Source organism: Pelodiscus sinensis, chromosome 12 (genome assembly GCF_052426305.1).
Source record: "Pelodiscus sinensis isolate ZL-2025 chromosome 12, ASM5242630v1, whole genome shotgun sequence".
Taxonomy (NCBI): Eukaryota; Metazoa; Chordata; order Testudines; family Trionychidae; genus Pelodiscus; species Pelodiscus sinensis.
In genome coordinates, this window is record NC_143063.1 from 2,652,174 (window position 1) to 2,680,008 (window position 27,835).

General features: G+C 55.4%; 1 protein-coding gene across 1 annotated transcript in view; it reads right to left on the reverse strand.

Moving 5' to 3' along the window:
- The window catches only part of ATP6V0D1 (ATPase H+ transporting V0 subunit d1), a 34,987-nt gene extending 8,547 nt beyond the window's left edge, over positions 1-26,440 (reverse strand). Inside the window, exons 1-2 of the mRNA XM_075940565.2 lie at positions 26,194-26,440; positions 13,487-13,658 (exon numbers count right to left, since the gene is read on the reverse strand). Of these exons, the coding sequence (XP_075796680.1) occupies positions 13,487-13,658; positions 26,194-26,323 (302 nt within the window). The 5' untranslated portion in view covers positions 26,324-26,440. The remainder of the gene's footprint in view (positions 1-13,486; positions 13,659-26,193) is intronic.
- Between the last annotated feature and the right edge of the window lie 1,395 nt (positions 26,441-27,835).

Below are 27,835 nucleotides of genomic sequence, written 5' to 3' on the forward strand. Positions count from 1 at the left end.
CCAACGAGCCAGAGGACCCTCTTTCCACCTCTCGCGGGTCTCCCAGCCCGTGGGATAGAGCATGGGCCCTCCCCACTTTAGATCCACTCCCACCAGCCCCTCTCCCAAGGCACCGGGACCCGCGCGTCACCTGCCTCCAGGCAGACTGCCCCGGCGGCCGGACAAAGCCCTGCCGCAGCATGGCGGGTTCTGCGGGGCGGCGCTGCATTGCTGCCATCGGGCAGGTGCTGGGGGGAGGCCGCAGGCTTCCTGCAGCCCCGGGCCAAATCGGACCCCAGCGTCTTGCGGCTACTTGGCTGGACTCTGGGGCAAACTTCCTGTCAGGGTGGTTGAACAGTGGGATCAGTGGCCGGGGGGGTCGTGGGGTCTCCATCGCTGGAGACACCGAAGAGCAGGCTGGACACACCCGTCGGGGGAGGTCTAGATGGTGCTGGGTCCTGCTGGGAGGGCAGGGGACTGGACCCGATGCCTCCAGGGCCCTGCCAGTCCTAGGATTCTGTTTTCCTTGGCGCACACACTGGGCAGCCTCATCCAGAGCCCAAGGAGAGGAAAGCCCTGTGTTCGAGCGCCGGCACTGTGCTCCCCCTCCCAGAGGTTCCCAGGGGCTCTGCTCTAGCGCGTCCGGGTTCGATGCAGAAGCCGCTAGGCCGGTCCCAGGATGAGGGTCAGAGGGGGCTCGTCTGTCCTAAACCCACCAAGCACTCACCCCGGGGCGGAGGCGAGGGGCCATAGCCCGGCAGCCGCACTGTACAGCCCCTCCCACCCTGGCAGATGAGGCAGAGCAGCTGGCCACGCTGGAGGAGGAAGGGGCAGCACAGACGGGCTGCGTGCGCAGTGAGCCGCCACGCCACCCTCACAGCCCCAGTAGCTTTCTGAGGTTCTGCTGCACGGTGCGTAGCAGCCGCTCTCGGGGCACTTTACCTGGGCGCTCAGGGCGTCTCGCCCCCGGCACCGAGGGGAATGCGAGCTGCCTGAAGTCACGCAGGCGGGGTGGAGAAGAGAGCCCAGCGCGCCAAGCCCCGGCCCCTGCTCAGGCCACTAGGCAGCGCTGCAGCACCCTGCCTCCCTCAGTGCGGGCCCACAGTGGCGGGAAGTCCCAGGAAGGTTTGGGGGAGGAGCTGGAAGGCAGAGGCGGCTGTCCAGATGGACAGGGAGCCCCCCTCATGCACGGAGCAGGCTGGGGGGGAGCAGGAGACAGCGGGCAATTGAGACAGCCGTAGTTGGGGGGTGTGTCTTCGGGGAAGCCCAGCTGCAGCCAGGAGCCAGAGATACACAAGACAGGCTGAAATCCCAGCCTGAGGGAGACTGGTGCCAGGCAGAGGCCTCCTGGAGAGCCAGGCACGCCCGGAGCGCGGGAGAGAGACCAGGCAGGCACCAAGGGACGGCCTCCAGTGAGCAGGGAGGAGGGGGGGGCGGGTCCCGAATGAGCAGCCAGCAAGGTAGGTGGAGAGCGAAGGCCAGTCCTGGGGGGCAGGCTGCAAGGAAGCCGGCAGGTCCAGGAGGGGGAGGGGGGGCTGGGACCAACCGGAAAGAGGCCTCCGCTCATTATGTCAAGGCTCCCGGTCGGCGGAGCCACAGGGCTCAGGCGTTAACCACCTCCCAGCTCGCGGGCGACCCCTCTCCCGCCTCCACGGCTCTCCAGAGCAGAGCCTCTTCCCACGGTGGGCCCCAGGACAGGGCCGAGGCCGCCCCCACCTCGTCTGCGACAAGAGAAGCAGAGACCAGTTGAGGCCACCTCCCTGAAACACTCGGAGCAACCCCGGGCGGGTGCGGCAGGACCAGCGGCGAGGCGGCCACGGCCAGTCTGCACCGCCTGCTTGCAACCGGTGCAACCCAAGACAGGCTGCACGCCCTGATTTCCAGGAAAATCCCTCGCAGGCCCTCACATGCCCATCTGCCACTCCCGCTAGCCCGCCCCACTTGTGCAAGCTGCACGCCAGGTGTACGGTCCCAGCACCTCAGCACAGGCCTGGGAAAGCAGGAGAGGGCAGCCTGCTCCCAAACGCACCCAGCTGCGCGCCTGCCAGGACTTAGAGCCGAGCTGCCCGCAGACGTGGACGCGCTCGTATGGCAGCTTGGGAGCACCAACAGCTCCGGCACCCAACCCGCCAGCGAGCGCCAGGCCCCACAGGGCAGGGCTGACGGGCCCTCTAAGGGGAGGCCAAGCACCGCTACTTCGACTGCAGAGGGCTGCAAACCTGGCAGCCGTGGCACGCGGAGGAGTCCACCGATGATAGCCCCAGCAGACAACTAAACCGGGGTACAAACGGGCTATTTGGGAGCGACCCCAAACAAAAGCCGTGCAAAAGGCACAGCAGCAAACCGGACAGCACGTTCCGTCGGGCTAATGCCCACACAGACACCTGCCCATGAACCTGGTGAGGTAGAACCGCCTACAGTCCCTTCCGTAAATATCTGCTGCATTCAGAAAGTCGTTTTGCAGCTTCACCTGTACTTAATACCTGCCGTAGCTGCCCTATGGCCTGACGGTACACACCCTGAGCCGAACGGCCCGCTGGCGGTGGGGGAGCCGGGATTGTGACCGCCAGCTCGGGCTGGCGAGTCTGAAAGCTGTTCCAAAAAGGCCAAGAAGAATGAGGAAGACACAGGCCTTGCAGCAAGCGATCGATCATCGCGCACAGGGGAGTTCTAGCACAGGGCCATTGCCAGCAGGAGCGTTACCAGAGAACACTGTCAGAGAACAGCATAAAAACGTTTTCGGGGGGCAGAAATCTGCTCCCTAGGAGCAGAAAAAGGCAGCGAGCTCCACTCACTAAGGGGAGAGAAGAAAAGGAAAAGAGAAAGGAGTTCAGTGGTCACGCCAGATACAAGGAAGTTCCCAGTATGCCACGTGCTGTCCCAACTGGTCGTAACCGCCCCCCCCCCGCCTGGCCCGAGAGCCCCAGCCTGCGGCGTGCCCACCACTGACAGGCGGGTTAACCAGAACCGATGAGCCCCACGCTAACCCATCCTCCTTTCAGGGCCCTGGTTCAGGTCTTTTGGGAATGGCTGTGGAGCGAGGCAGTGTCTGGTCTCCCCTTGGACGAGCGCTCTCCCCCATGGACAGTGGGCGTGCTCCCTACCCCGTGGGCACTAAAACGAACCTTCCAGTCTTCAGGAGGGGCTCCGAAACTCCATCCCCAAGCGCGCCGCATCTCAGCCTGCACCCCACCCTCCGCGCCTGCCTGCTCCTTCTAGGGCACGAGCCTCGGGCACCACCTGCCAACATGCTGCCCTTCACGCCACCTCCTCTGCCTCCGGCATCTCTGCGCCTCTTCCAGCGCCTTCCTCCAAGGGCGCGCCACACCCCTGGCGCAGCCCAATCCCCCACCGCCAGGTCAGAGCCTCCCCCGGCACAGCCAGCCCAGCGCCCGGCACCTCTGCTAGCCAGGCTGGGCTGCTCAGATGCTGCTACATGCCAAGGGATGGGGCCATGCTCACCGGACAGTGGCTGGGAGGAAGCACCCAGCGTGCTCCCCCTCCCACCGGTCAGCATGTCACTAGCACAGATGACGTACAATCCAAGAGTCCAGCCCCCTGCCCAAAGCAGGGCCAACCCCCCTCAATTATCCCAGCCAGGGCTGTGTCAAGCCAAGACTTTCACACCTCTAGGGATGGAGATTCCACCCCCTCCCCAGGGAACCCAGCCCAGCGCTTCCCCCCCTCCTAGGGGGAGAGTTTGTCCCACTCTCCAGCCTAGACCTGCCCCGCTAATAAAAGCGACTGATATCAAAGTAGCTTTAACGTCTCCAGGTCGCTCTGCAAGATCACGCCATCGCGCTCTGCTGCAGCGGGACTGCTCCCACTCCCAGTGCTTCTGCGCCGCGCCCACCTGGGAGCCGGAAAGCAGCACCCGGGAACTGGTACCCAGGGAGCACTGCCGTGTACAGAAGGCTGCTCCAGCCCCACCAGGCCCCTGGCTCACTCAGGGCCAGCAGCAGCCAGACTGGATCCTCCCCCACTCCCTGTTTAAATCGGTTACATTAATGTTTAACCAATTAACGAATTCAATGGGATTTTGCATCCCCACACGGGAGATGTGGGGCAGCTCCCCGGCGCGCTGTGCAGCACACCCCCCACGCACAGCCCCCCCGGCTAGCGGGGAGGTTAATCAGCAACCAGACTTCCCCGCCTGTCTCCTGCCGCACTCAAGGCTCTGAAAGGAGGAACACGTTGGCATCGCGGTTCCTCGGGCACTACAGGGCCTACTGCCCGCCAACACCAAACAGGTCTGGGCAAGAGACCGAGCTTCCCTGGGGGGGCCAGTCGCGCTGGGGAACAAGCCACCGTCGGGCCACGCCTCCACGCTTTCGCTGGGAGGGCGTCATGCTGCCAGCAGCCCCTCTCCGACCAAGAACAGCATGGACATTGAGACACCCCCCAGCACAAAACCCCAGCCAAAGCCAACCCTTCCCGTGCGCACGAGGGACGGAAAATCCTGATGAATTAAATTAATGTTTAACTAGTTAACTAACTGATTAAAAACAGCGATGGGTGGGGGGACTGTAGGGCTGGAGTGCCCCCCCTTCCCACCCTGCCAGGGCAGCTCCATTAACTCTGCTACTGCCCCCCCCCAGGGCTGGCAGTCAGCAGGGAAGAGGGGGAGGGGGCTGACAGCTCCCAACCCGAGAGCGCAGTTTCCCCAGCCCCTTGCAAGGTGCCATGCAGGATGCAGGCAGTGGGCTGTTCCTGGGATCGTTGCCTGGTAAGCAACACCGGGTAACCGGCTACCCCGTCACACCCAACGGCTCCTCCAGCGAAGGCGCCACCCGCGCCGGGCGCATTGCACCACTGACTGCTCCCTGGGAAGCCGGCCAGTAGCACGAGAAGAGCAGGAGACAGGCCTGCCTACAACGGGAGGGAAGCAGCATCCACGCTCCAAGCCCTGGCCAAGATCCCCAGCTGGTGCCGGTTGGGAACCAAAGCCAGGCAGGGCGAGAAGGCAACGCTCCATCCGCACTCAACCGTAGCACGTTTCCGCCGCAGGGATGTTTGTTTTAGGGCAGCCACGTCCCGGCCAAGCGACTATAAAAGCCAACGACAGAGCAAGGGAACAGGCTGTAACGTCTGTGCAAACAAGAGCTGGACGGATCAGGCAAGATCAGGACTGAACCAGGCGAAGCGCAGACAGGGCACGGCCCAGGGCGAGTGACTTCGTGAGAGACAGAAAAGCAAGGAGCAGGGGCTTTAGACGCAGGGAGAACAGGGCCTCCACCTCGCAGGGGAGAGGGCACCGTGAAGGATGAGGTCTTTAATGTGCACAGTGAAGACTGACAAAATAGGCATTAATGAGGACACCACAACACACCATATTGCCGGGGGTGGGGAAGAGAACCAAAGCCCCAACGGGAAAGGGCACGTCTCAGAACAGCTATAGGGGTGTAAGCGGCTAGTCGAGGGACTCCGCCAGCCCCTCACTGGGGGCTGCAGCCAGGCCTGGCCCAGCGCTCCCCGCACAGGGACACCGCGGTATCCCCGCTCCAGCACTGGGCACACGCACGCCTGCAGGTCCCGACAGGCCCCAGGGAACCGTGGTTACCAGGTCAGATTTAACGAGGATGTCTGGTGTTGAGAGGTCTGTTCACTTCAGGGGGACTCAGACGGAAACGTAGCAGGGCAGGCTCTTCGGTAAGAAAGGAGTTCAAGGGAAGTGGCAAGTCACGGGAACACGCCCCGGAGACCTAACATTGCCACTGGCAATGGGGACTTCCCGTACCTACAAACCCCTGGGGGGGTTCTAACAGTAGTAAGGTTCTCTCTTAACATGGGGAAGCCTCCTTCTGACAGCTACAGACACACTGATCGCGAGAGGAAAACCAGTGGTCACCTTGGCACGAGCGACTAGGACTTGGTTATATTTGTTGTGTCAACAGAAACCCAGCCAGTAAACACACACACACACACACACACACACACACACGTGTTCCCTGCAAGCCGTGCGCTGCAGTGACCACCCAGGAGAGATTCGGGTGCCACCCAGCTGATTAGCAGCGCTCCCCCGGCCGGCAGCATGGGTTGCTCCTGCTGCTGTACATCCGCACATGCTTTGGTGCATGCAAAATTTATTCCGCCAATGAATGGAAAAGACTTAGAGGGACACGACACCTCTGCACGACAACTCTGCTGTGAAGCAGCTCCAGCTGCTACATAGTAAGCCTGAGACACTCACAGAAGCAGGTAAGTGTATATTTTTAGCCATCTTATGGCATATCCCCATCATCCATTGTTACTGCCCCAGCCGGCACCCTGCAACCTTAAGCCAGGTACATTCAGATAAGAAATAAGGCAGACCAGGAACAAATTACTAAGGGAAGTGAACATCAGAACAGCTACACTGGTCAGAGCAAGGATCCATCTAGCCCAGTGTCCTGTCTGCCCAAAGTGGCCAATGCCAGATGCCCCAGAAGGAATGAACAAAACAAGAAATCTTCAAGTGATCCCCTCCCGTCACCCATTCCCAGCCCTTAAAAAGAGAGAGGCTCGGAACACCCACCCTGCCCATCCTGGCTAATAAGTATTGATGGACCTGTCCTCCACGAATGTATGTAGCTTTTTTGAACCCTGTGAACATTCTAGCCAACACAACATCCTCTGGCAAGGAGTTCCACAAGTGCAGTCTTCATCTCATGAGATCTTCAAAACCAGACCGGATGCTTTTTGGGAAGATACTTAAGTCAAATGCAGCTTATTGTACTCAGTATAAGGGTGTGCACAGGTAACGGCTTAACTGGGATTCTACATCCCAACTCAATACAGGGATAAGTGGGTGAAATTCGCTGCCCTGCGGCAGAGAGGTGGGCAGACAATCCAATGACCCTTCCTGGCCGTGATCTAGGAGTCTATGAACTCTGCCCCCCTCCATTGCATTCCTCTCCCCCAGCACTTAAGAGGTGGATGTCCGGCACCGGAGTTGGTCATGCCAGGAGAGGATAGGTTGGTAGAGGGCTGTTAGTTACAGCAGAGCTGGGAAGCTGGCATCCCCACGGGCAAGGCATTTGGTAGCTTACCTACATGTCCCTGCCTCTGTGGACTTGCGACAGATACACTGCAGTACAGCCCTATCGAAGGGGAGGTTTATATTATGCAGCTTTTAGTGACGAGGCTGTGTCGACAGCCTGGTCCGCCCGTATGAATGCTCTTAATACGCCCACCCCCCAATGAGCGGAGCACTTGCCACGGCAAAACCTTCTGGTTCACAGGGTGGGGGCGTACGCACACGTGACTGAGAGAAGTTGTGTCGCGCACGTGCAAGTGCAGACACAGCCTAGGTCACAACCAAGCTTGTGCTTTAGTTTCCTTGGGATTTTGTATGGCTCAAGTTTGCGGCATCTCTTATCCCATTCTGTCAGAGGACAGCTCTTCAGTGGCTGCACACAAACTTGCCTCTGCCGTAGGAAAACAACCGACGGACACAGCAGCTGATGCAGGTTTCACAGCGCTGGTCTGCAGCTCACAAGCGTCTGGTCCTAACAGCTAGAGTATTCTCCCAAATCCTGTTTTCCGGACGGCCTGCCAGCGCGCCCCACTGCACAAACACCTGCCGTGTTGCGTGTAAACCGTATTCTTTTCAAAGGCAGTCCCAACGAAAGATCTTGACAGCCCAGGCAAGTTTCAGACAGAACCGGCTTTAAAAACTTCTTTTCAGAAATGCGTGAAAAACAAAAGCCTGTACAGACAATTCAAAGGGCACCAAACCAACAGTGTGGTTTTTCACACCAATGGCCGCACGCGAAAAGAAAAAGCTAGAATCACTTAACCGTTTTAAGCTTGTTTTGGAATTCTAGCTGTGCTGCAAGTAGCTACCATGGGCCTCTAACTTTTGGTGCTTTAAAACCGCCAGTTTTCCAAACAAAAAGTGAGAAAACATAGGAAGAAAAGCTTAATCAGAAGAGTGAATTTAAAAAATAAATAAGTCAGGGATTGTGTAAGAATACAGCAGTACCTAAACATCTACAACTCCTGTGTCACAAAAAAGCGGTTTCCAGAAACAGCTGTAAGGGGTAAGAGAATGTGAAGGGTTACTAGATTTATCCAGCATTGCTCGGGTCCTTAACGCAAGTACGTTTTGTTTTTCTTTGCATAAATCATTGCTCTGGGGGGGGGAGCTGGGTTGAGGGGTTCAGGACACAGCCTGTCCCAGAGAGAGAGGACAACCCCAGCAGCTTTGGCCAGGTGAGAAGCGCCTCTCCATGGTCTCTGCAGCGGGCACAGCCATGGGGGGGTGCATGTCACGTGGGTCTTTCCCCCCAAATGGAGGACAAGACACACACGACACTCTCTGAAATATAGAGTAGTTAGCGGTCACTTTCTCCACCACATCACCTGTTGGCCTAATGGGCTGTGCTAGGAACCATCTCCGGTCCCTTGCTGCCCTCCTGTGGTCAGTCTGTGGTATAACTATCATAGACCTCAGGAGTCATCAAGTCCAGCCCCCTGCCCAGGGCAAGACCAATCCCAACTAAATCACCCAGCCAGGGCTTTGTCAAGCCGAGATTTAAACACCTCTAGGGATGGAGATTCCACCCCCAGCACAAACAAGGGGGCTGAAAGACTCACCAAGCCAGGTAAAAGTTGGATGGATTAAGGAAAGTGCTTACTGCCCATTGAGAACGGGGAGGGAAATACAAACCCTTCAAACCACACAGGAAAAGCCTCCGAGGAGAAAAGGGCTGAAGAAGTGTGTTCGACGCGGACGCCCTGTTCTGGATGCAATGGAAGCAGCAAGAGGAATGCTGAATTCTCAGCTGGCAGGCAACAGAAATCAGCAGGTGGTCCCCTAAAGGCTGTGGATGCCTAAAGCGGAGGCAGAGCTCCCTGAACCCCAACAGACAGGCCCTCCCCGCATCCAATGTCCCACGATTGAATCCGCAGAATCCCAGCATGACGCATGCCTGGAGCAGCGTAGGAAAAGCAGTACCCCCATCCCGGCGATAGCAGGGCCAGCAGCAGCTGGGAGGGGTTGCAAGTGCTTGGGAGGAGAGGATTCCAACTCAATCACCTGCACAAGCTGGGAGAGCTCAGCAGGGTGACGTTCAACAGGACAAGTGCAGAGTCAGGAAGAGACAATCAGCGGCACACGTACAGAATGGAAATGACGGTCAAGGGAGGAGTCCTGCAGGAAGGGATTGGGGGGGGGCTGAGTGGATCACAAACTACATATGAAGCCATGTGACGCTCCTGCAAAAAAGAGGCAAACAGTCTGGGCTGTATTAACAGGAGCGTGGTGAGCAACACACGGGAAGTCATTCTTCCGCTCTACTCCCAACTGATACGACTCCATTGGAGACCTAGTGTCCAGTTCTGGGCACCATGTGTCAAGACAGACAAAACTGGAGAAAGTCCAGAGAAGAACAAGCTGATCCCAGGTTCCGCAGAAATGCTGCGCTGGAGCCCGGGATCAGCTGGGGAGTCCCCACACAGCAGCGCTGCACAGCGAGCTGAACCCGGGCTCAGCTGTGCAGCACTGCAAGGGGGGAGGGAGAGGAGAATCAACAAGTTGACTGACTATCTGATAAGCATTTGCTTACACGACAGAATCATAGAAGACTAGGACTGGAAGGGACCTCGAGAGATCGAGTCTAGTCCCCTGTCCCCATGGCAGGACCAAATACTGTCTAGACCATCCCTGATAGACATTTATCTAACCTGCTCTTAAATATCTCCAGAGATGGGGATTCCACAACCTCCCTGGGCAATTTATTCCAGTGTTTGACCACCTGGACAGTTAGGAACTTTTTCCTAATGTCCAACCTAAACCTCCCTTGCTGCAGTTTAAGCCCATTGCTTCTTGTTCTATCCCCAGAGGCCAAGATGAACAAGTTGTCTCCCTCCTCCTCGTGACATGCTTTTAGATACCTGCAAACTGCTATCATGTCCCCCCTCAATCTTCTCTTTTCTAAACTAAACAAACCCAATTTTCAGCCTTCCTTCATAGGTCATGTTCTCTAGACCTTTCATCATTCTTGTTGCTCTTCTCTGGACCCTCTCCAATTTCTCCACATCCTTCTTGAAATGCAGTGCCATTGTCTCTATTTTGCTGTTCTCCCTTCTACCCTTCCTTAGAATTGTGAACTCTAGGATTTCATGATCACTTTCACCCAACCTGCCTTCCACTTTCAAATTCTCAACCAGTTCCTCCCTATTTGTTAGGATCAAATCTAGAACAGCTTCCCCCCGGTAGCTTTTTCAACCTTCTGAAATACAAAGTTGTCTCCGATGCAGTCCAAGAACTTATTGGATAGCCTGTGCCCCGCTGTGTTATTTTCCCAACAAATATCTGGATAGTTGAAGTCCCCCATCACCACCAAATCTTGGGCTTTGGATGATTTTGTTAGTTGTTTAAAAAAAAGGCCTCATCCACTTTTTCCACCTGGGTAGGTGGGATGTAATAGACTCCTAGCATGACATCACCCTTGTTTTGAATCTCTTTTAGCCTAACCCAGAGACTCTCAACGCTTCCGTCTCCTATGTCCATCTCCACCTCACTCCAAGTGTGTTCATTTTTAATATAAGGCAACATCTCCTCCCTTTTTCCCTGTCTATCCTTCCTGAGCAAGCTGCACCGTTCTATACAAACATTCCAATCACATGTATTATCCCACCAAGTTTGTGATGCCAACAATGTCATAATTGTACTTATTTATTAGCACTTCCAGTTCTTCCTGCTTATTACCCATACTTCTTGCATTTGTATATAGGCATCTAAGGTACTGATTTGACCTTGTCCCAACACCTCCCAGTTTTGCCCTGATCCTCCTTTCTCTCTGCCATTATAGCCCACGCTACCTCCCATTTCTGACCCATCTCCCAGGTCCCCATGTTCTCCACTTACCTGTGGGCTTTGCTCACCTGTCCCCGTCGAACCTAGTTTAAAGCCCTCCTCACTAGATTAGCCAGTCTGTGTCCAAATAGGGTCTTCCCCCTGATTTAAGGATAGCTAACTCGTCTTTAACATCCCTATATTAGAGCAGTTTTCAAGCACCTTAAAGGTTGTGACAGGGAGGAGGGAGAAAAATCTTCTCCTTAGCCCCCCGAGGAGAAGCCAAGCAGCAATAGGCTATTGCAACAAGGGCAGTTTAGGCTGAGCCTCCTACTTGGCTGGCTGGTTAAACACAGGAATAAGTTGCCCGGGGAGGTTGTGGAATTTCCATCACAGGAGATATTTAAGAGCAGGTTAGATAGACATCAGGGATGATCTAGATCAGGGCTACTCAATTTTGGAAGCCCTGGGGCCACAATGATACTCACAGCACATGCTGAGGGCCACAATTTAAGTGTGGTTGCATAGACATGTAAATATATATACACAAATAGCTTCTTTCGCACTGACAGGCATGAATACAAAGCTTAAGGCAAAGCTACACAACACACAGGCCCTGCTTAAATCAGTTCTGCTGATATTAATAAAATGCAATAGTTACCTGATTTCCACCCATGTGATAGCACTTTTAATGAGCAATGACAGTCCAGGAATTTAACTACTAAAACACTTATCAACCAAAGACCATTATATTGACGACTTTTTTATTTTGGCTCTCACCCGCAGGCTGCGTGTTGAGCCCAAAACTCACCGTGGGCCGCATGCGGCCCAAAGGCCACGTGTTGCGTAGCCCTGGTCTAGATGATGCTGGGTCCTGTCATGAGTGCCGAGGACTGGACTAGATAACCCTTTACTTCCCTAGAAGGGACCTCGAGAGGTCAACAGGAGCACGGGATCCCAGTTAACTGGATCAACATGCTGTTGAGCCCATTGACTAGGATGTAAAATCCTGGTTTAAAAAGTTTTTTCCAGTCCTACCATTCTGTGATTTCAGAGACTGTATTTCTTCTTTAATGTACAACGGAGGGCTAGTGGGGTAAGCCCACACTCCTTAGTTAACATCTAAAATAGGCAAGGTCTCACTAATCTACAATTTATTCCCGTGTTTAACCAGCCAGACAGGTAGGATGTTTTCCCAAATGCCCAGTCTAACCTGTCCTTGCTAGTAAAGAGTGTCCATCCATCTGTCTGTTGCAGAACTCCTCCTAAACGGTAAGAGCTAGGACCACCCAGTTTGGTAAGCAGCTTCCTCTTAACCAATCAAGTCTAAGACAGGTGGGACGTTAGGGAGGGCAGGCACGGACCATGAAGGGCCTTGAAAGTGAAGGGAAGCAGCCTGCGTTTGATGCAATTGAGATCAAGGAGCCAGTGAGCGGATGCAAACAAACGGGGCTAGTGGTCAAAGCAAGGGGAGAAGAAAACGATCCTTGCAGCAGCATTCTGCATGGATGGGAGCAGGCAAGGGGGTGCCTGCAGAAGCCAGAGAAAAAGGACGCCTGCAGTACAGCACATGGCAAGGTGAGAACCTGGCAGGAGCCTGAGCTGTGAGGACGGACGAGATCTTAGAGACCGTACCCAGGAAAAAACAAAAAAACCAAAAACGATTTAGCGAGATTGGTGTGGAACTCCCCCTTCGCATCAAGGCGAAGATGGCACTCAAGTTACAGGCCTGTATTGTCCCAAGGCATGGGTTCCCAAGGCGGGAAGAAATTCCAGGGGGCACGAGGCGACTCAGCCTCCCCCCCAATCAAGTTTTGCTGTCCCAGTCAGTTCCTTCCCCTCCCCCCCCTCAAGTTTTGCTGCTATTGGGGGGGGGGGGGAGGCAGGGTGGAAGGCATGAGGGTTTTTCAAAAATCAAAAAGGGGGCGTGATGCTGAAAAGTTTGGGAACCACTGTCCTAAGACATTGGAGGCATGGGGGGGGGGGGGGAATAAGAGAGCTCTGTGCCAGTTGGAGCTTGAGGTAACAGCTGAACATCCATGCAGAGAACTGCAAAGATTTTAGAACAGATCAGAACGGTCTCCTCTGCTCTCCAAACTTACCAATCGCTTGGCAAAGGCCCACCCCTCCAGCCCCCCACTCACCAGCAAAGGGCTCCTGGAGGGCTATTTTGGAAGTGCTGGATAAAGTGGAAGGTGCATCGAGGAGGGGACCCATACGACTGAGGGGGGGGGAGGGAGGAGAGAGAGAGAATACAAGGGGGGGTCAGGTGGACGTCACCACTCGCAGAGGTCTGCAAGGAGTCAGACTTGCCTCCAATTAACCTTAGTGCAAACGAACAGCCCAATTAGAACTGTTTTACTGCAGGTAACGGGTCGGAACCACCCACCCAGGGCTGCGTGTTAACGTGACCGCACTAGCGTGGCAGCCCTGGGGTTTACATTAAGCCCGTAGATCTCAATGCCCACGGAAAGCTTCCACGAGGGAAATGGAGTCAGCCTGTCCTAGAGCAGATCTTGGCAGTTGTGGTGCCAAGGGAGACACCTGTGGAACCTTTGGAGCGCAAGCCTCGAGTACACACCCACCCAACGCACTGCACGGCCAGGCGGGGACCCAGGCAATTTCACTCAGGCTTGCGAGCCTACAGCCGTTACGGCCAGCGGGCGAGGAAGGCCCTTCTGAGTCAGGAAGCTCAGCAAGGTCTGCTGCGGAGCGGCTGGCACTCACGTGATGAAGTCCAGGAAACTCGCCAGTGGCTCGTACGCGTGGTTCCTCATGTGGCGGAACTCCACCACCATCTTGTCCTTCAGCTTGTCGTCGATGACGGACACGGTGAGCGGGGAGGCTTCGTTGGCCAGGAAGTTCCCATAATCCGTGCTCTGCAGGTGCAGCTTGAGATCTGAAAAGCAGAAACCACCACTCAGGTTGGGCAGGGGAGGGTTTACTTGGGCTATTCCGGACGGGTGACGATCCAGCAAACTGCGCTTTGATCGGAGCATTTCCCCGTACGCTGGCAAACGGTGACACCTACGGCATTCCCAGACCCCACAAGGCCAGCTGTTTCTCCGAGTCCCGACCTCCTTTTCCTCAAGCAAGGCTTTCCTCTCCTCCTAAAGCAAAATTGAGACGTCTCCCCACACAGCTGCCCCCACCCGAAGCCTTTACATTTGCACTCATACCCCCCCCCCCCAATAGATAGCCCTGGGCGTGGCGGATCTGCTGGAGTGGACAAGCAGTTATCAATCTTAGAGATGTATCTAAAAGCATCCAAAAACCAAGTGCTCTCCTCTGCCCAGCAGCGCTTTGCTCTCAGGTTCGTGGCAGGCCTGCTGTCAGCGAGCTCGGAGAAGAATTCAGGCTCCCCGGGGACTTCCATACAGTTACAAGGGGCTTCTGCTCGCTCTGCGAGGTGCCTTGCACAGACCAACCCGTTTCAGAAGCCGGGCGCACACAGACCATCAGCTCAGCCTTTCGGAACCTGCACGAGCAGCTCGCAAGAATCCCACTGATCAAGCAAGCGCACAAGCCGGCTGCCCAGCTCCCCCAGGCATGCCACGGGACCGCCTGCAAGCTGCGTGCCTGGCTCCCGGAGAGCCCCGCCGTGCTGAAAGCTCGGCTTTGCCGAGAGGCACGTGTGGACCAAGGGCGAGTCTGGAGGCTCCTCAGGCAGAGTCCAAACCCGAACGAGTTAAAAGCCACTTTGAATGGATGTGTCCCTCCCAGGGTTACTAGTGGCAGTCGCGCACAGTGGCAAGGTACGGCCCACCGGCCGCATCCGGCCCACCGGCCGCCCCACTAGCACCGAGGCACACAGCAACCTGCTGCTTCAAGCAGCTCTCTGCCCCACGGGCAATGGGAGGCTTCGTGGAAACCAACCAATGGGAGCGGAGATTTGGTGGGGGCGAGGGCAGCTCACGAAGTCTCCCGGAGCAGAGGGCCACAGGGAGCAGCCAGCCATAAAAAGCAGGTTGGGGCTGCAGCAGGCTGGGAGCCTGCCTCAGGGTCCTGCAGGGCTGCTGGCTGGGAGCCACCTAAGTAAGCATCATCTGAGCACAGCCAGTCTCTGGCACCCAGCCCCTCCCTCCCCTAGCTACCCCCCTCCACCCAAGTCACCATCCAAACCCTCTGCACCCCCCACTTCCTCCCCAGGCCACAGCTCCCTTCCAGACCCAGCACCGCCTCCTGCATCCCTCCCTCAGACCGGAATCCTCTCCTGCACCCTACCCCCTTCCTGGGCCCTGCCCCAGATCACAACCCTCCTTCACCCAACCTCGGTACCAGACCCAAGCGCAGCCCTTGACCACTTACAGCTACTTTCCAGGAGGCTTACCCCAGTTCCCTTCTCCAGGCTCTTTGCCCAGCCTCCCACACGGTCTGCCCCCGGCTCTGCCGAGTCCAACCCTGTCCTGACAAGCACCCGGGACGCCAGAGGTAGCTTTGCCACCGCCACCGCCTCTGCCCCACACTAGGGATGCAAAATCTTGTTTAAATGGCTCACCAGGCCCCCCTGTGGGGCTGGAGCAGCCCCGTCCCACCGGTTAACTAGTTAAACCTCCACATCCCTACCCCACACCCCAGCAGAGTGCCCCCCAGGCCAGAGCGCAGTCTGGCGGAGCTGCCCCAAGAACCCCGCTGGCTGGGCGAGAAGCCCAAGTGAACATTGTCTTGGGCCCCGACATCTTTGGGCAACTTGGCAGCTGGCCTGCGCTTTCCTGGGCAGAACTGAGGCAGAGGAGGGTTCCAGGAGATCTCCAGAACCATCCCACACGAAGAACAAGCAGCCTGCTCCAAACACACCCAGCCTGAGCCTGCTCATGAGCCCCCGTCTCAGTCACACGCTAAGGAACCTTGGGCAGCCCCCTGCTTCCCCACGTCCCCAGGAAGGGCGGGCTGCCTCTGCCCAGCCTCCCCGCTGTGGAAGTAACGAGGCCAGGGAAATGGAGGTGTCGGGGACAAGAACGTCCTGCCTCTCCGAGGCCTGGGAACACCGGGGCCTGCCCAGCGCACCGGACCGTCCAGCTCCAGCCTGGATGATGCTGGGACCAGACCTTACCACTGCTGAGCGATACGCTGATGCCCCTTTCGACGCAAAGGATCCCCGAACAGACACAGATACTTGCTTCTTTCCTCGGGGACCGGTCCAAAACCTGCCCCCCCCTTCGGTCCAGTGACCGATCACACAAATGGGCCAGCTCACGGGCACGGGCGGGAAGAGACAGCACCCCCCCCCCCCAACTGCCAGGCCCATGCAGGAGTGATATTTCCCTCCCCTCCCCGCAATGTACTCGGCATTAGCTGTGGCTTCCAGGCCCCGGATGTACACAGAGACCGCTGCACTATCAGCTCCCAGCAGGCGCGGCGTATTTGCACCAGCTGCAGTCGACTCCTCCTCGAGACAAAGAGGTCAAGCGGCAAGTTCTGCATGGCAGCCACTCCACGGGAAGGCGCCGCCCCTCTGCCTTGCCCAGGGAGGCGTTCAGAGGCGCTCAGGGCAGGGCGGCAAAGCCAGCTGGAAGGGAACATTATACAGCGCGGGGGTGGATTTCTGGGAGGAAAGGAGCCAAGTTCAACAAGCCTGGAATCAAGTTCAGCTGGGCGGCTCGGCGAGGAACCAGAATCCGGGAGTGTGCTTGGGCTGCTCGAAGGCTGGGGGTGAACGCCGCTTGCCGACTCCCAACTCTGTGCCCCAGCAGCCTCAGACAGGCCTGTGCGGTCCTGCATCCACAGGGGCCAGGCACCCGCTCCCGGCCATTTCAGAATGCTCACCACCACCAGGCACTTCAGTCTAGGGCTTGCCCCACCCAGCCACAAAGGAAGCAGTGGGGGAAGTCCCCCCTATGGAGAGAGACTCAACCCAAGTGCCCGTTGCTGGACAAGCCTCCAGTGCACCGGATCCTGGCTCCAGGGCATGACTACAGAATCTAGGCAGGAACAGCAGCAAGAGCGCCCCAGCTGACGACAGCTGCCACCATAAGGCAGTAGATGTAGGGGATGCCCGGGCAGACAACTAGCGGGTGTAGGGGCCATGACCCTTGCTCGTTAGGTTCCTTGTGTGGCCGTTCTAATCCTGCCTTCACAGATGCAGATTCCTTTGCCAAACATTGAAACTTCAGTGAGCGTTCCCTGTGCTTAACACGAGAATGGCCCTTTGGCCAGACCCCATCTGGCCATCTAGCCCAAGGAGCTGTCTGCCCACAACAGCAAATGCCAGGTGCCCCAGAGAGTGAACAGAACAGGGAAACCTCACGTGATCCCGCCCGTCACCAACTCCCAGCTTCAGACAGAGGCCAGGGACACATCCCTGCCCATCCTAGCTAATACCTATTGACAGACCGAACCTCCTTCAATGTATCGAGTTCTTTTTGGAACTTTGTTAAAGTCCTCACCTTCACGACATCCCCTGGCAAGGAGTTCCACAGGTTGCTTGGCCTCTGCCTCCAGAAATTAAGTTTAATAAAAAACAGTTCAGCCAATTCTGAAAACAAACCAAAAAAATAAAATTGGGGAAATTCACCAGCTCAGACCATTCTGACACAGAGTGAACAGCTCTAGCCCATCAAGGGTCTGGGGAGCAAGAACCTGGATTTGGGCTGGAGCTTCATGTGGGTCAGAGCAGTACCTCTGCCCTCCCCCCGAGCATGGCTAGCTATGGGCCAGAAGTGGCAGAAGCTGCCATGGACAAGTTGTACTCTTATGCAAGACCTGCTCTCGTTGGCTGGGTAGGCCATGCAGAGAGGAGCGAACATGTCACGAGAGGCTGCCGTAGCACGCACACAAGAGGGACGAATGGCAGCTGCTTGTAACTAGAGCCCTGTGCGGATACAAAAGTCTGATGCTCTTCCCGAAGAAACGTCTTTCCTGTGCGGCACGGCGCTCGCAGAGGACTCGAAACAACGTTTTTAGTTCCAGAGCGGCAGACACTGGGCAGGCAGAAGGAGCATCGCACATCGCTGCTCCAGGCAAGTCTACAAGCTGCACCTTTCGGTAGCCCTGAAGGAAAGGATCCTGTAAAAGCAATGGAGGTTGGCAGCAGCTCTGGAGCCTGGATCCAGCGCAAAGCTTCAAAGGGGCATGGCCTCTCTCCGCTCTGCGTGGCACACAGGAGAGCCGGGCAGAGCCAGATGAGTAGTACACGACTGCCACCTTGTGCTGGACACGAGAACTCACACATCCCCGCGCTCTCGCCAGGGATAAGAGCCCTGTGCAGATACAGAATCGGTATCCACAGCTGCAAAGCTGATTTGTGGATGTAAAGTGGATAGCCACAAATCTGCAGGGCTCTAGATACAAAAACGAGCTGCAGAGACGTGCATACGCTTCCGTGGATACGGACCCCCAGGGATATAAAGTGGATATCTGAGGCTTTGCAGGGCTCTACATAGGAAGAGCAGTTACTAGCAGACTCATGCGTATGCTTGAATTCTTGTCTAAGTTTACAGGGTTCCAATAAAACTCTTCTCAGAGCGGCAGCCAACCCTCCATCCAGCAAATAAATCAAGGAATGGTACCCACCCATCATGGGTACGTCTAGACTACAAGCCTCTTTCGAAAAAGGCTCTTTCAAAAAAAAGATTGCCTAGACACACACAAGACTTTCGAAATAGCAGATCGCTTTTCCAAAAGAGAGCACCCAAGCAATCTGGACGCTCTTTCGAAAAAGCCGTTTGCATTCAAGAACACCTTTATGTGAAAGAGCTCTTTTGAAAAAAGGAATTCTTCCGCATAAAATGAGGTTTACTGCTGTCAAAAACACCGCCACGTTCTTTTGCTTTAATTTCGAAAGAACGCAACAGCAGTCTAGACACAGGTGAAGTTTTTTTGAAAAAAGGCTACTTTTCGAGAAACCTATGTAGTCTAGACATAGCCCGTGAGTGCATGCTAGGGAGGTAAAAACTGGGTTCATCACTTAACTGATTAAACCAAAGTTTAACAGGTTAACTGATTAAGCGGGATCCCAGGAGGAACCGCTCCAGTGGAGCTGCCAGCTCCCTGTCTCCCCTCCTCTGCCCCGCACACAGGGCTGCCAGCTCCTGCTCCCCCCAACAGGGCTCCCGGCCCCAGTACCTGGGAGCAGCTGAGCAGGTTACTCATTCACATTCCTAGGGCATGCCCCAGGAGTCTGATGCTAAAACTAAGATTAGCCAAGAGATCTAAAAACAGCCTTCCGTCGATCTTGCATCAAAGGAGCGGGAAGGCTTCCTATGCAGGGAGTTCTCTGGAGGTGAAAACAGTGGTCAAGTGGCTCCTTTAGAAGGCTGGAGAAACACGATGGGATCATTAAACCGCACATCCGTGCGCACACGCCCGAGAGCAGGCTCTCTGAAGCAGGCAGCATGCAATCCCAGCAGCGGGAACCATAGGTCGCCCTTCTCCTGTTATCGTCTAACAGCAGAGAGCTGACGCTAACGCTGACTCCCAACACCATCATCACTAAGGAGTCCGCCGATCAGGCAGCCTGTTACCCTGGTGAGGACCCATTCGGTTCTGAACGCCTGACATTGTGACTGAGCAGAACGCCAGAAGGCTCCAGGCACGACAGATGTGGTGCTGCCTAGCCTCAGTTTCTCTTTTCTGAATGTCGAATTTTGCACTTGTGCGTCTGAATCTTATGGTGTTGACTTCAGGCCAATTTTCCAGTTTGTCAAGGTCCTTTCGAATTCTTTTTCTATCCTCTAACGCCGTGTTTCCCAAACGGCGTTCCGCAGAATCCTGGGGTTCCTCAAAGTGAAAATAAGGGTTCCATGAGAAAGTTCCATGACAACAACATTGTAGGATTAAAACCATTAATATTTAAGAATTTATGAATTTTATTGAAAACCATTTCCATTTGCCACGATAAGTGTCCCTGTGGAATGCCAGCTTCGCCAGAGTGGGGACGATGATGTCACTACACAGCGCTGTGCACGCAGCGATCGCCTGTGATAGTCCACCGTAAATCCCCGTACTCACTCTCAGGGAGCGTGGATCACATGGATGACTGAATACGAATACACTAGCACCGCCTCGGACACAGTCGAAGCTTCAGCTGTCAAACCAGTTGCTTGTGTGGGAGCATGAAAGCAGTGCTCTTGAATACTTTACTTCAGTATAGTCGTGTGATTTCTTCCATTTTAAAAAGTAACCCTGACAAATATAAATTGGCTATGATAGATTCATCTACATATCTACAATACACAATAATGCTTATTTGTGGTCTACTTTTTCAGCTCTATATAAAGAAGACTGTTCTTAGGGGTTCTGCAAAATTCTTTCAAATTTAAAAGGGTTCCATGACCAAATAAAATTGGGCCACACTGCTCTAACACGTCTGCTACGTCTCCCAGCTTGGTGTCCACCACAAGCCTCAGAAGCACCCCTTCCATTCCAAGTTAAACAAAAATTGTGACTAGTACCCGACCCAAAACAGACTCTTGCAAAATCCCATTAGATATAGCCTCCCAATACAACCGTGAACCAACACCGATACACTTTGGTTTTGACAAATCCATGCTGGCTAGGACATCCCTAGTCTGAATGTGTATTAATCCCCCATCCATCTCCTCCCTTCACGGGCCACAGAGGGAACAGAAGTCCTGCAGGCCCCAACACTTGCAGCTCTGATTTAAGACACTGGCTAGGCATGTAAAATCCCATTGAATTAGTTAACCGATTAGATGCTGCAGAGGCGGAAAGAAACATCTCTCTGGCACGTCTTGCCCAGGCTCAACCTGATCCCCAGAATTAGACTATGGAAGACATTTCCCCCCAAAACTGATGGGTGAAGAACCTTGTGTTCCCCCACTGCCGGCCCCTGCCATCTTCTGCAGCATGGACATCTCTCGCTAATCAGTTCCCTGCCATTGCAGATACCACGAAGGCTGACATCTCTGTCTCTCCTGTCTTCGGCCTGTGACTGGAGCTCAGCCTCCAGAAGACTCAGGTCCCTTCATCTACCCCCACACAAACACTGGGCGAGAGGCGTAGAGCTCAAAATGGATCATCTGAGGAGTTCAGCCTTAGGCGCTATGAAACTAAACGGGCTTGTCGTCATTACCACCACCACTTTATTTCGCCTGGGAAGAAGAGATCATTTGTAGTAAAGTTCACAGAGGATCGATACAGATATGCACTGAGATAGACCGCCGTGAGACCCCTCTAGAAACACCCTTTGGTGGGGAGTCCCTATTTTAAGAGCTATCCGTTGGACAGTTTTAAATGATTCAACATGCCATGTTATTTTTGGAGCATTAATTTTTAATAGGCTGTTGTGTGCGACTATGTCGGACACAGTAAAGGCCCAGTATATCATATCAACAGTTCCCATTATTCACCACAACTGAAAACTTAGAAAAGAACTATAGCAGATTAATCTAGTAAGACACATTCATAAATCCTTATCACTTATGCTACCAGACTTTATTTCTTGACTGATTGTTTCCCATCAGTCTTTCCACGATTTTGTCCTGGACTGATGTCAGGTTAATTAGCTGATAATTCTGGGCCCCACATTTCAGGAAAGACGTAGAGAAATGGGAGAGGGTCCATAAGAGCAACAGAAAGGATTAGAGGGCTAGAAAAAATGACCTAGGAGGAAAGACTGAAAGAATTGGGTTTGTTTAGTTTGGGAAAGAGAAGACTGAGAGGGGACATGATAGCAGCTTTCGAGTACCTAAAAGAGTCTTACAAGGAGGAGGGAGAACAAATATTCTCTAACCTCTGAGGACAGGACAAGCAGCAATGGGATGAAATTGCAGCAAGGGAGGTTTAGGTTGGACGTTAGGAAAAACTTCCTGCCTGTCAGGGTGGCTAAACGCTGGAATAAGTTGCCTGGGGAAGTTGTGGAATCTCCATCGCTGGGGATATTTCAGAGCAGGTTGGACAGACACCGGTCAGCGATGATCTAGACGGTGCTGGGTCCAGCCATGAGGGCAGGGGACTGGACTTGATAACTTCAAGGTCCCTTCCAGTCCTGGGATTCTAGGACTTAGGCTTTTTAAATATTAGCATGGTCGCTTTTCCCCACAGCTCTGGAACTTCCTAAATGACAAGCACAGGTCCTTTGTTTGAACTAGATACATTCATGGAGGGCAGGTCCATCAAGGGCTTTAAGCCAGGATGGGCAGGGATGGTGCCCCTGGCCTGTGTGTCAGAGGCTGGGAATGGGCGACAGGAGGGATCACGTGATGATTCCCTGTTCTGCTCATTCCCTCTGGGGCATCTGGCATTGGCCACTTTGTCAGCAGACAGGACACTGGGCTAGATGGACCTTTGGTCTGACCCGGTGTGGCCGTTCTCATGTTCTTGTTGAAGGTTAAAAAAGCAAGTTCACCTGCCACGGACGGGAAATTTCCCAAGGCAAATGTTATCGGCTACCACAGAGTCAAAGCTTTCAGTTTTTTAGAAAAGGGTTTTTTAGGCTTAGTTGTGAAGATGTTTCGGTGTGATCCATGTATAATTGATTCAGTGATAGTCGCATGTCTGCAGGTCATGCCAATGCCTCTGTGGGGCTTACACCTTGGCTGAGGTTATGCAAAGCTTGAAGCGGCCATAGTCCTAGCAGCTGCAGGCTACAGTGAAACCAACAAGACTCATCAGTTTCACGCTATAGCTCTGCTCAGCAAAGCAACGACCAGAGACAGATAATGGGGAATATCTTAAAACACTGGCCAAGGGAAGGATAACACACACCTCAGAGCAGCCAGAGAAAAATAGTAACCAGCCGCCCACTCACCCGCCTCCAATTCGAGGTGGCAGGAGGAGAAAGAATGGACACCCGGAAGGTCCTAAGGGAGGGAGGGGTCAAGTTTACCAGACAGACCAAATGGAAGCTCGAACCCTGAGCTGCATTCAGCCAATCCCAGCACTCTCCTTCTCACAAGCTTTAATGGGGGAAGTAAGAAAGATGGGACTTCTGAACCAAGCACTTCCCCGAACAGTGGAGCCCTTACATGTTACCCTGGTTTTCACAGACCGGGTCTTTCCTCTTGCTCTTAGGCTTTGCAACCAAGATTACAGACGTTGCTTAGGGAAATACAAGAGTAACTCTGGAAAAAAGGAGTGCCTAACTCTCATAACGAGGCACGTAGTGTGATGGGTGCCCCAGAGAACTCCTTAGAAAGCAAGGAAATCTGCCCAGAAGATCCATCATGCTGTTCGGAAGAGCCGGAAAGACTCTACCTACTCGCTACTAGCCTGAGGACAAAGCCTGCTTGCCAGAATAAAAATACCCATGCTGCCACATTCTGCCCAAAGCCAGGCCCTCTGTGATGTAAAAATGCATCTGGGGCACTGTTGGGTCTCTTGCCAAAGGGCTACACGCATCTGACAAGCACCTTCCACATTTGCTGCATCATAGATCCATCGGAAAGCGTGGTCTCCTAGGGTGTGTCTAGACTACATGCCTCCGTCGACGGAGGCATGTAGATTAGCCAGATCGGCAGAGGGAAATGAAGCCGCGATTAAAATAATTGCGGCTTCATTTAAATTTAAATGGCTGCCCCGCTCTGCCGATCAGCTGTTTGTCGGCAGATCGGGGCAGTCTGGACGCGCCGCGCCGACAAAGAAGCCTTTCTTGATCGGCACAGGTAAACCTGGTTTCACGAGGCATACCTGTGCCGATCAAGAAAGGCTTCTTTGTCGGCGCGGCCAGACTGCCACGATCTGCCGACAAACAGCTGATCGGCAGAGCGGGGCAGCCATTTAAATTTAAATGAAGCCGCGATTATTTTAATCGCGGCTTCATTTCCCTCTGCAGATCTCGCTAATCTACATGCCTCCGTCGACGGAGGCATGTAGTTTAGACGTACCCCTAGCGAGCTTCTACCGTGTGAATTACTGAACAGACCCTGGTCAAGTCAAACAGAGACTGTGTTTGACAAACAGGACTCAAAAAGTTCCACTTATTGCACCATCTGCCTCTTCTCTTCTGCTTTTCCTTCCCAATGTCACAAACCCTAGGGACAGAGAAACCACTTGGTCATCTAGTCTGACTTCCTGGACACACAAGCTGTAGAATTTCTGCCAGAAGCTGGAATAAGGGCAGGGTTTGGTGTCAGAAAGATGGCTACTTCTCATTTTAAAGACTCCATGGTGTAGAACTAGGCCTGCTAGCCAAAAGCAATGCAAGAGATACTGACACCCCCCCTCCACAGTGAACCCCAGACAGGATGCCTGTCAGACAAGACACCAACCCTCCAATGCTGCTGGGATCCTTTCAGAGAACTGCTCCCGGAGCCTGTTCAGAGGATCTGTGTCTTGTATCACTTGGCATCTGAATATTGCAGCACACCATCCCCCCACTACCCAAACTGGTCAATACAAGGAAGATACATTCTCCTTCTCCCACCCATTCCTAGCACTCCTGACTGCTGCACACGGAGGGGAGGGGCACGCCTCTCTCCTACTCTTTCCTCTATTTGAGTCCTCCTCCCCAGCTTCACCCCAAGTAGAGTGAATGAAGTTGACTTGATGCCTACAAGCTTCACAAGGGACTGTGTAGAAGGAAGTGAGGATTAAAAATTAATGCGCACACCATGCCGGGACCAGAATCCAGCACCTTTTAGTATGTAAATCTCCCCTCCCCTTCACTTCTCTCTACAGGAAAAGGTAACAAACGCTTCAGGACAGATTCCTGTGGCCCAGAAAGCATGCACAGAGCTTCCTGCGTTAAACGCTAGATGCTTAGCACTGTATAAAACCTCACATGCTCAGAGCGTTTTTTACATGCATAAGAACATAACAGTGATACCAGGTGGAACCAAAGATCCATGCAGGCCAGCATTGTCTTCTGACAGTGCCACATGACAGGTGCCCCAGAGGGAATGAACATAGACAATCAAGTGATCCATCCCTTGTCATCCAGTCCCAGCCTCTGACAAACAGAAGCTAGACACACCACCCTCCCCATCCTGGCTAATAGCCATTGATGGACCTAACCACCATGAATGTATTTAGCACAATATCCTCAGACAAGGAGTTCCACCCTTAACTTTCAGGATTCCGCTGAAAGCTAGTAAGTTCCCATACAAGAACCCTCATTATTGGTAGTTCAGGATGCTAAATACAATTCAGAACGTGATATACTGTTATGCACCATTAAAACCTCAACAAATCACAGTTAAGGTTCTCCTGTTCCCCTTAACGTTCCAATCAAGCATACACCCAGAACACCTAATGACTAGGCGCGAGAACCAGGATAGAGGCATGTGAAATGCTGAAAGACAGAGATTTGAGAGATCAGGACTAAGAGTGCCCAAGCTGGCAAGAGGAGGAGCACTTGCACACATTGACAACTCCAGAGGCAGCTGTGGGACAACCCTCTCCCACAGAAAGGTGGTTCTTCATTTCTATCAGTTGGGCTTGTCTACGTGAGAAGCAGCTTGCAATAACCGACTCTGCTCCAGCGATGTGCATTCACCAGCTAACTGATAAGCTGATGCTTACCAGTTAATGTTATCTGGTCATTTCTGCCCCGCTCCGGGAAGGTGGCTTCGCTGCTGGCTCTGCAACCCATGGCGTGTCACCACTAAGATTTTTTAGCAGTTCTACGGTTACCTTGTCAAACGGCTCCCAGCATCCCTACTCTGTACTCACTCAGGATTAGCTATGGCACATTGAAGTGACACTCAACCCAACTCCAGCACAGCCGCCTGCCCGCAGGCGAGCCCGTTGGGCCTAGACTAGGCAGATTCACCCCAACCCCCAAAGCCCAGGCTAGCTTTAGGAGACATCTCCATCGCTGCGGGGAGTAACTGGGCACAGGAGTATTTCTTCTGGCCCCCGTTAAACCCCGCCCCGGTCCTTGGGTCGGGAGCAGGGTGAAGAGCGGGGCCCCTCTGTCGCAGGCACCTCTAGTGCGTTCAGCCCGGACTCCGCCTGCCCCAGGGCAGCCCCCCCGCCAAGGGGAGGGAGCCCGCTGGCTGCCCGCGCCCTGCCCAAGAGCTGCAGCTGGACCCGGCCCGCCCGGCAACCGGCCTACCCCGCAGCCCCCACCCGCCGGACCCGGAGCTTGGGGGGGGGGGGGCAGCGGCCAGGCCGGGGGCAGGTCGGACACGGGGCGGTGGGGAATGAGGGGGAGGGGCAGGGGCCTGGCCCAGCTGAGGGGGGCGCGGGTCCGGCCGGTGGGGGGGCGAGCAGGCCTGGCCCGGGGGGGGGGGGGTTGGCGGGGCGGGGCCCGGCCGGAGGGGGGGGGGTTGCCAGGGGCGGGGCCGGAGGGGGGGTTGCCAGGGGCGGGGCGGGGCCCGGACGGGGGGGGGGGGGGGTTGCCAGGGGCGGGGCCGGGGGGGGTTGCCAGGGGCGGGGCCGGGGGGGTTGCCAGGGGCGGGGCGGGGGGGGAGGGGTTGCCAGGGGCGGGGCCCGGCCGGAGGGGGGGGTTGCCAGGGGCGGGGCCCGGCCGGGGGGGTTGCCAGGGGCGGGGCCCGGCCGGGGGGTTGCCAGGGGCGGGGCCCGGCGCTCACCCTCCAGGCTCTCGCACTGGACCAGGTTGACGTAGTCGCCCTGGCGCAGCACGCCCGCCTTGAAGCCGCGCACCAGCCCCTCGAGGTAGCCGCTGTCCACGTTGAAGTAGAGCTCGGGGAAGCCCGACATGGCGGCGCCGGCTGAGCGCTCGCGACCGGCCTCGGCACCCGCCGCCCGAGCCACGTGACACCCGCGGCGCTCACGTGACAGAGCCCCGGCGTCACGGGGCCGGGCGATATTCCGGCGTGCGCCGCGCGCGGCCGCCCCCGCAGAGCCCCGCCCAGCGCCGGTCGGGGGAGCGTCATTGGCCGAGAAGGGCGGGAGGGGCGCAGCCTGGGTAGGGGCGGGGCTGTTGCCAGGGGGCGGGGTAATGCCGGGCTGGGGCGGGGCTGTTGCCAGGGGCGGGGGTAGTGGCAGGGTGGGGAGGGGCTATTGCTAGGGGCGGGGCTGCTGCCAGGGGGCGGGGTAATGCCGGGCTGGGGCAGGGCTGTTGCCAGGGGCGGGGGTAGTGGCAGGGTGGGGAGGGGCTATTGCTAGGGGCGGGGCTGTTGCCAGGGGGCGGGGTAATGCCAGGCTGGGGCGGGGCTGTTGCCAGGGGCGGGGGTAGTGGCAGGGTGGGGAGGGGCTATTGCTAGGGGCGGGGCTGCTGCCAGGGGGCGGGGTAATGCCAGGCTGGGGAGGGGCTATTGCTAGGGGCGGGGCTGCTGCCAGGGGGCGGGGTAATGCCAGGCTGGGGCGGGGCTGTTGCCAGGGGCGGGAGTAGTGGCAGGGTGGGGAGGGGCTATTGCTAGGGGCGGGGCTGCTGCCAGGGGGCGGGGTAATGCCGGGCTGGGGCGGGGCTGTTGCCAGGGGCGGGGGTAGTGGCAGAGATGGGACTATTGGCAGGGGGCAGTGGGAGGGGGGGGCAGTGGCGAAGCAGAGTTGGGGAGTGTTGGGAGGGGTGGGGTTGTTGGCAGTGATGGGGTGGTGGCAGGGAGGAGCAGGAGGTTTTGGGAGCTATGGGGGGACATTATTGCCAGTGAGTGCTGCTCCCGCCGGTATGAATAGAGGTGTGTGCAGCTCGTGCTGTGTGTGGCTGTCCCTTTGCGCGGCTCGCTGGATCGTTAAAAAGCACAAGAAAAACATGACATTCCCCATGTACAGCCCCTACCAAAACAGCACGCCCGTCCTGGAGGCAGCCTCAAGGCCCTACTGCAAGACTGACCATTCACCGAGCTGGGCAGACGATGGAAACGCCCTTCGACAAACTATGCCCTTCGACAAACAAAAAATGAAAACATTTTGTTCCAAAAATATCCAAAGAGGATGTTTCAACATTGTGAGAACTCCCCTTCCTTCACACCCCTCATTTTTTCTCTAAAATTTGGGTGAGATTGACACACTTTCACAAAGCATTTCTGTTTCAACAGCGCTGCATTCTTCAGTGGAAAATGGCTCTCCCTAAGTGTCTTCAACCAGCTACAATAAGAATTAATAATAGACTTGTTCCCCTCATGCCAGACCCCGGTCTATGTCCCTGTGAGTACACTCCGCACCTTCAAGTCTAGTCTGGGCCTCTCTTAACCACCTGTGACATACATACATAGGGTATGTCTACACTACCACCCTAGTTCGAACTAGGGTGGTTAATGTAGGCAACCG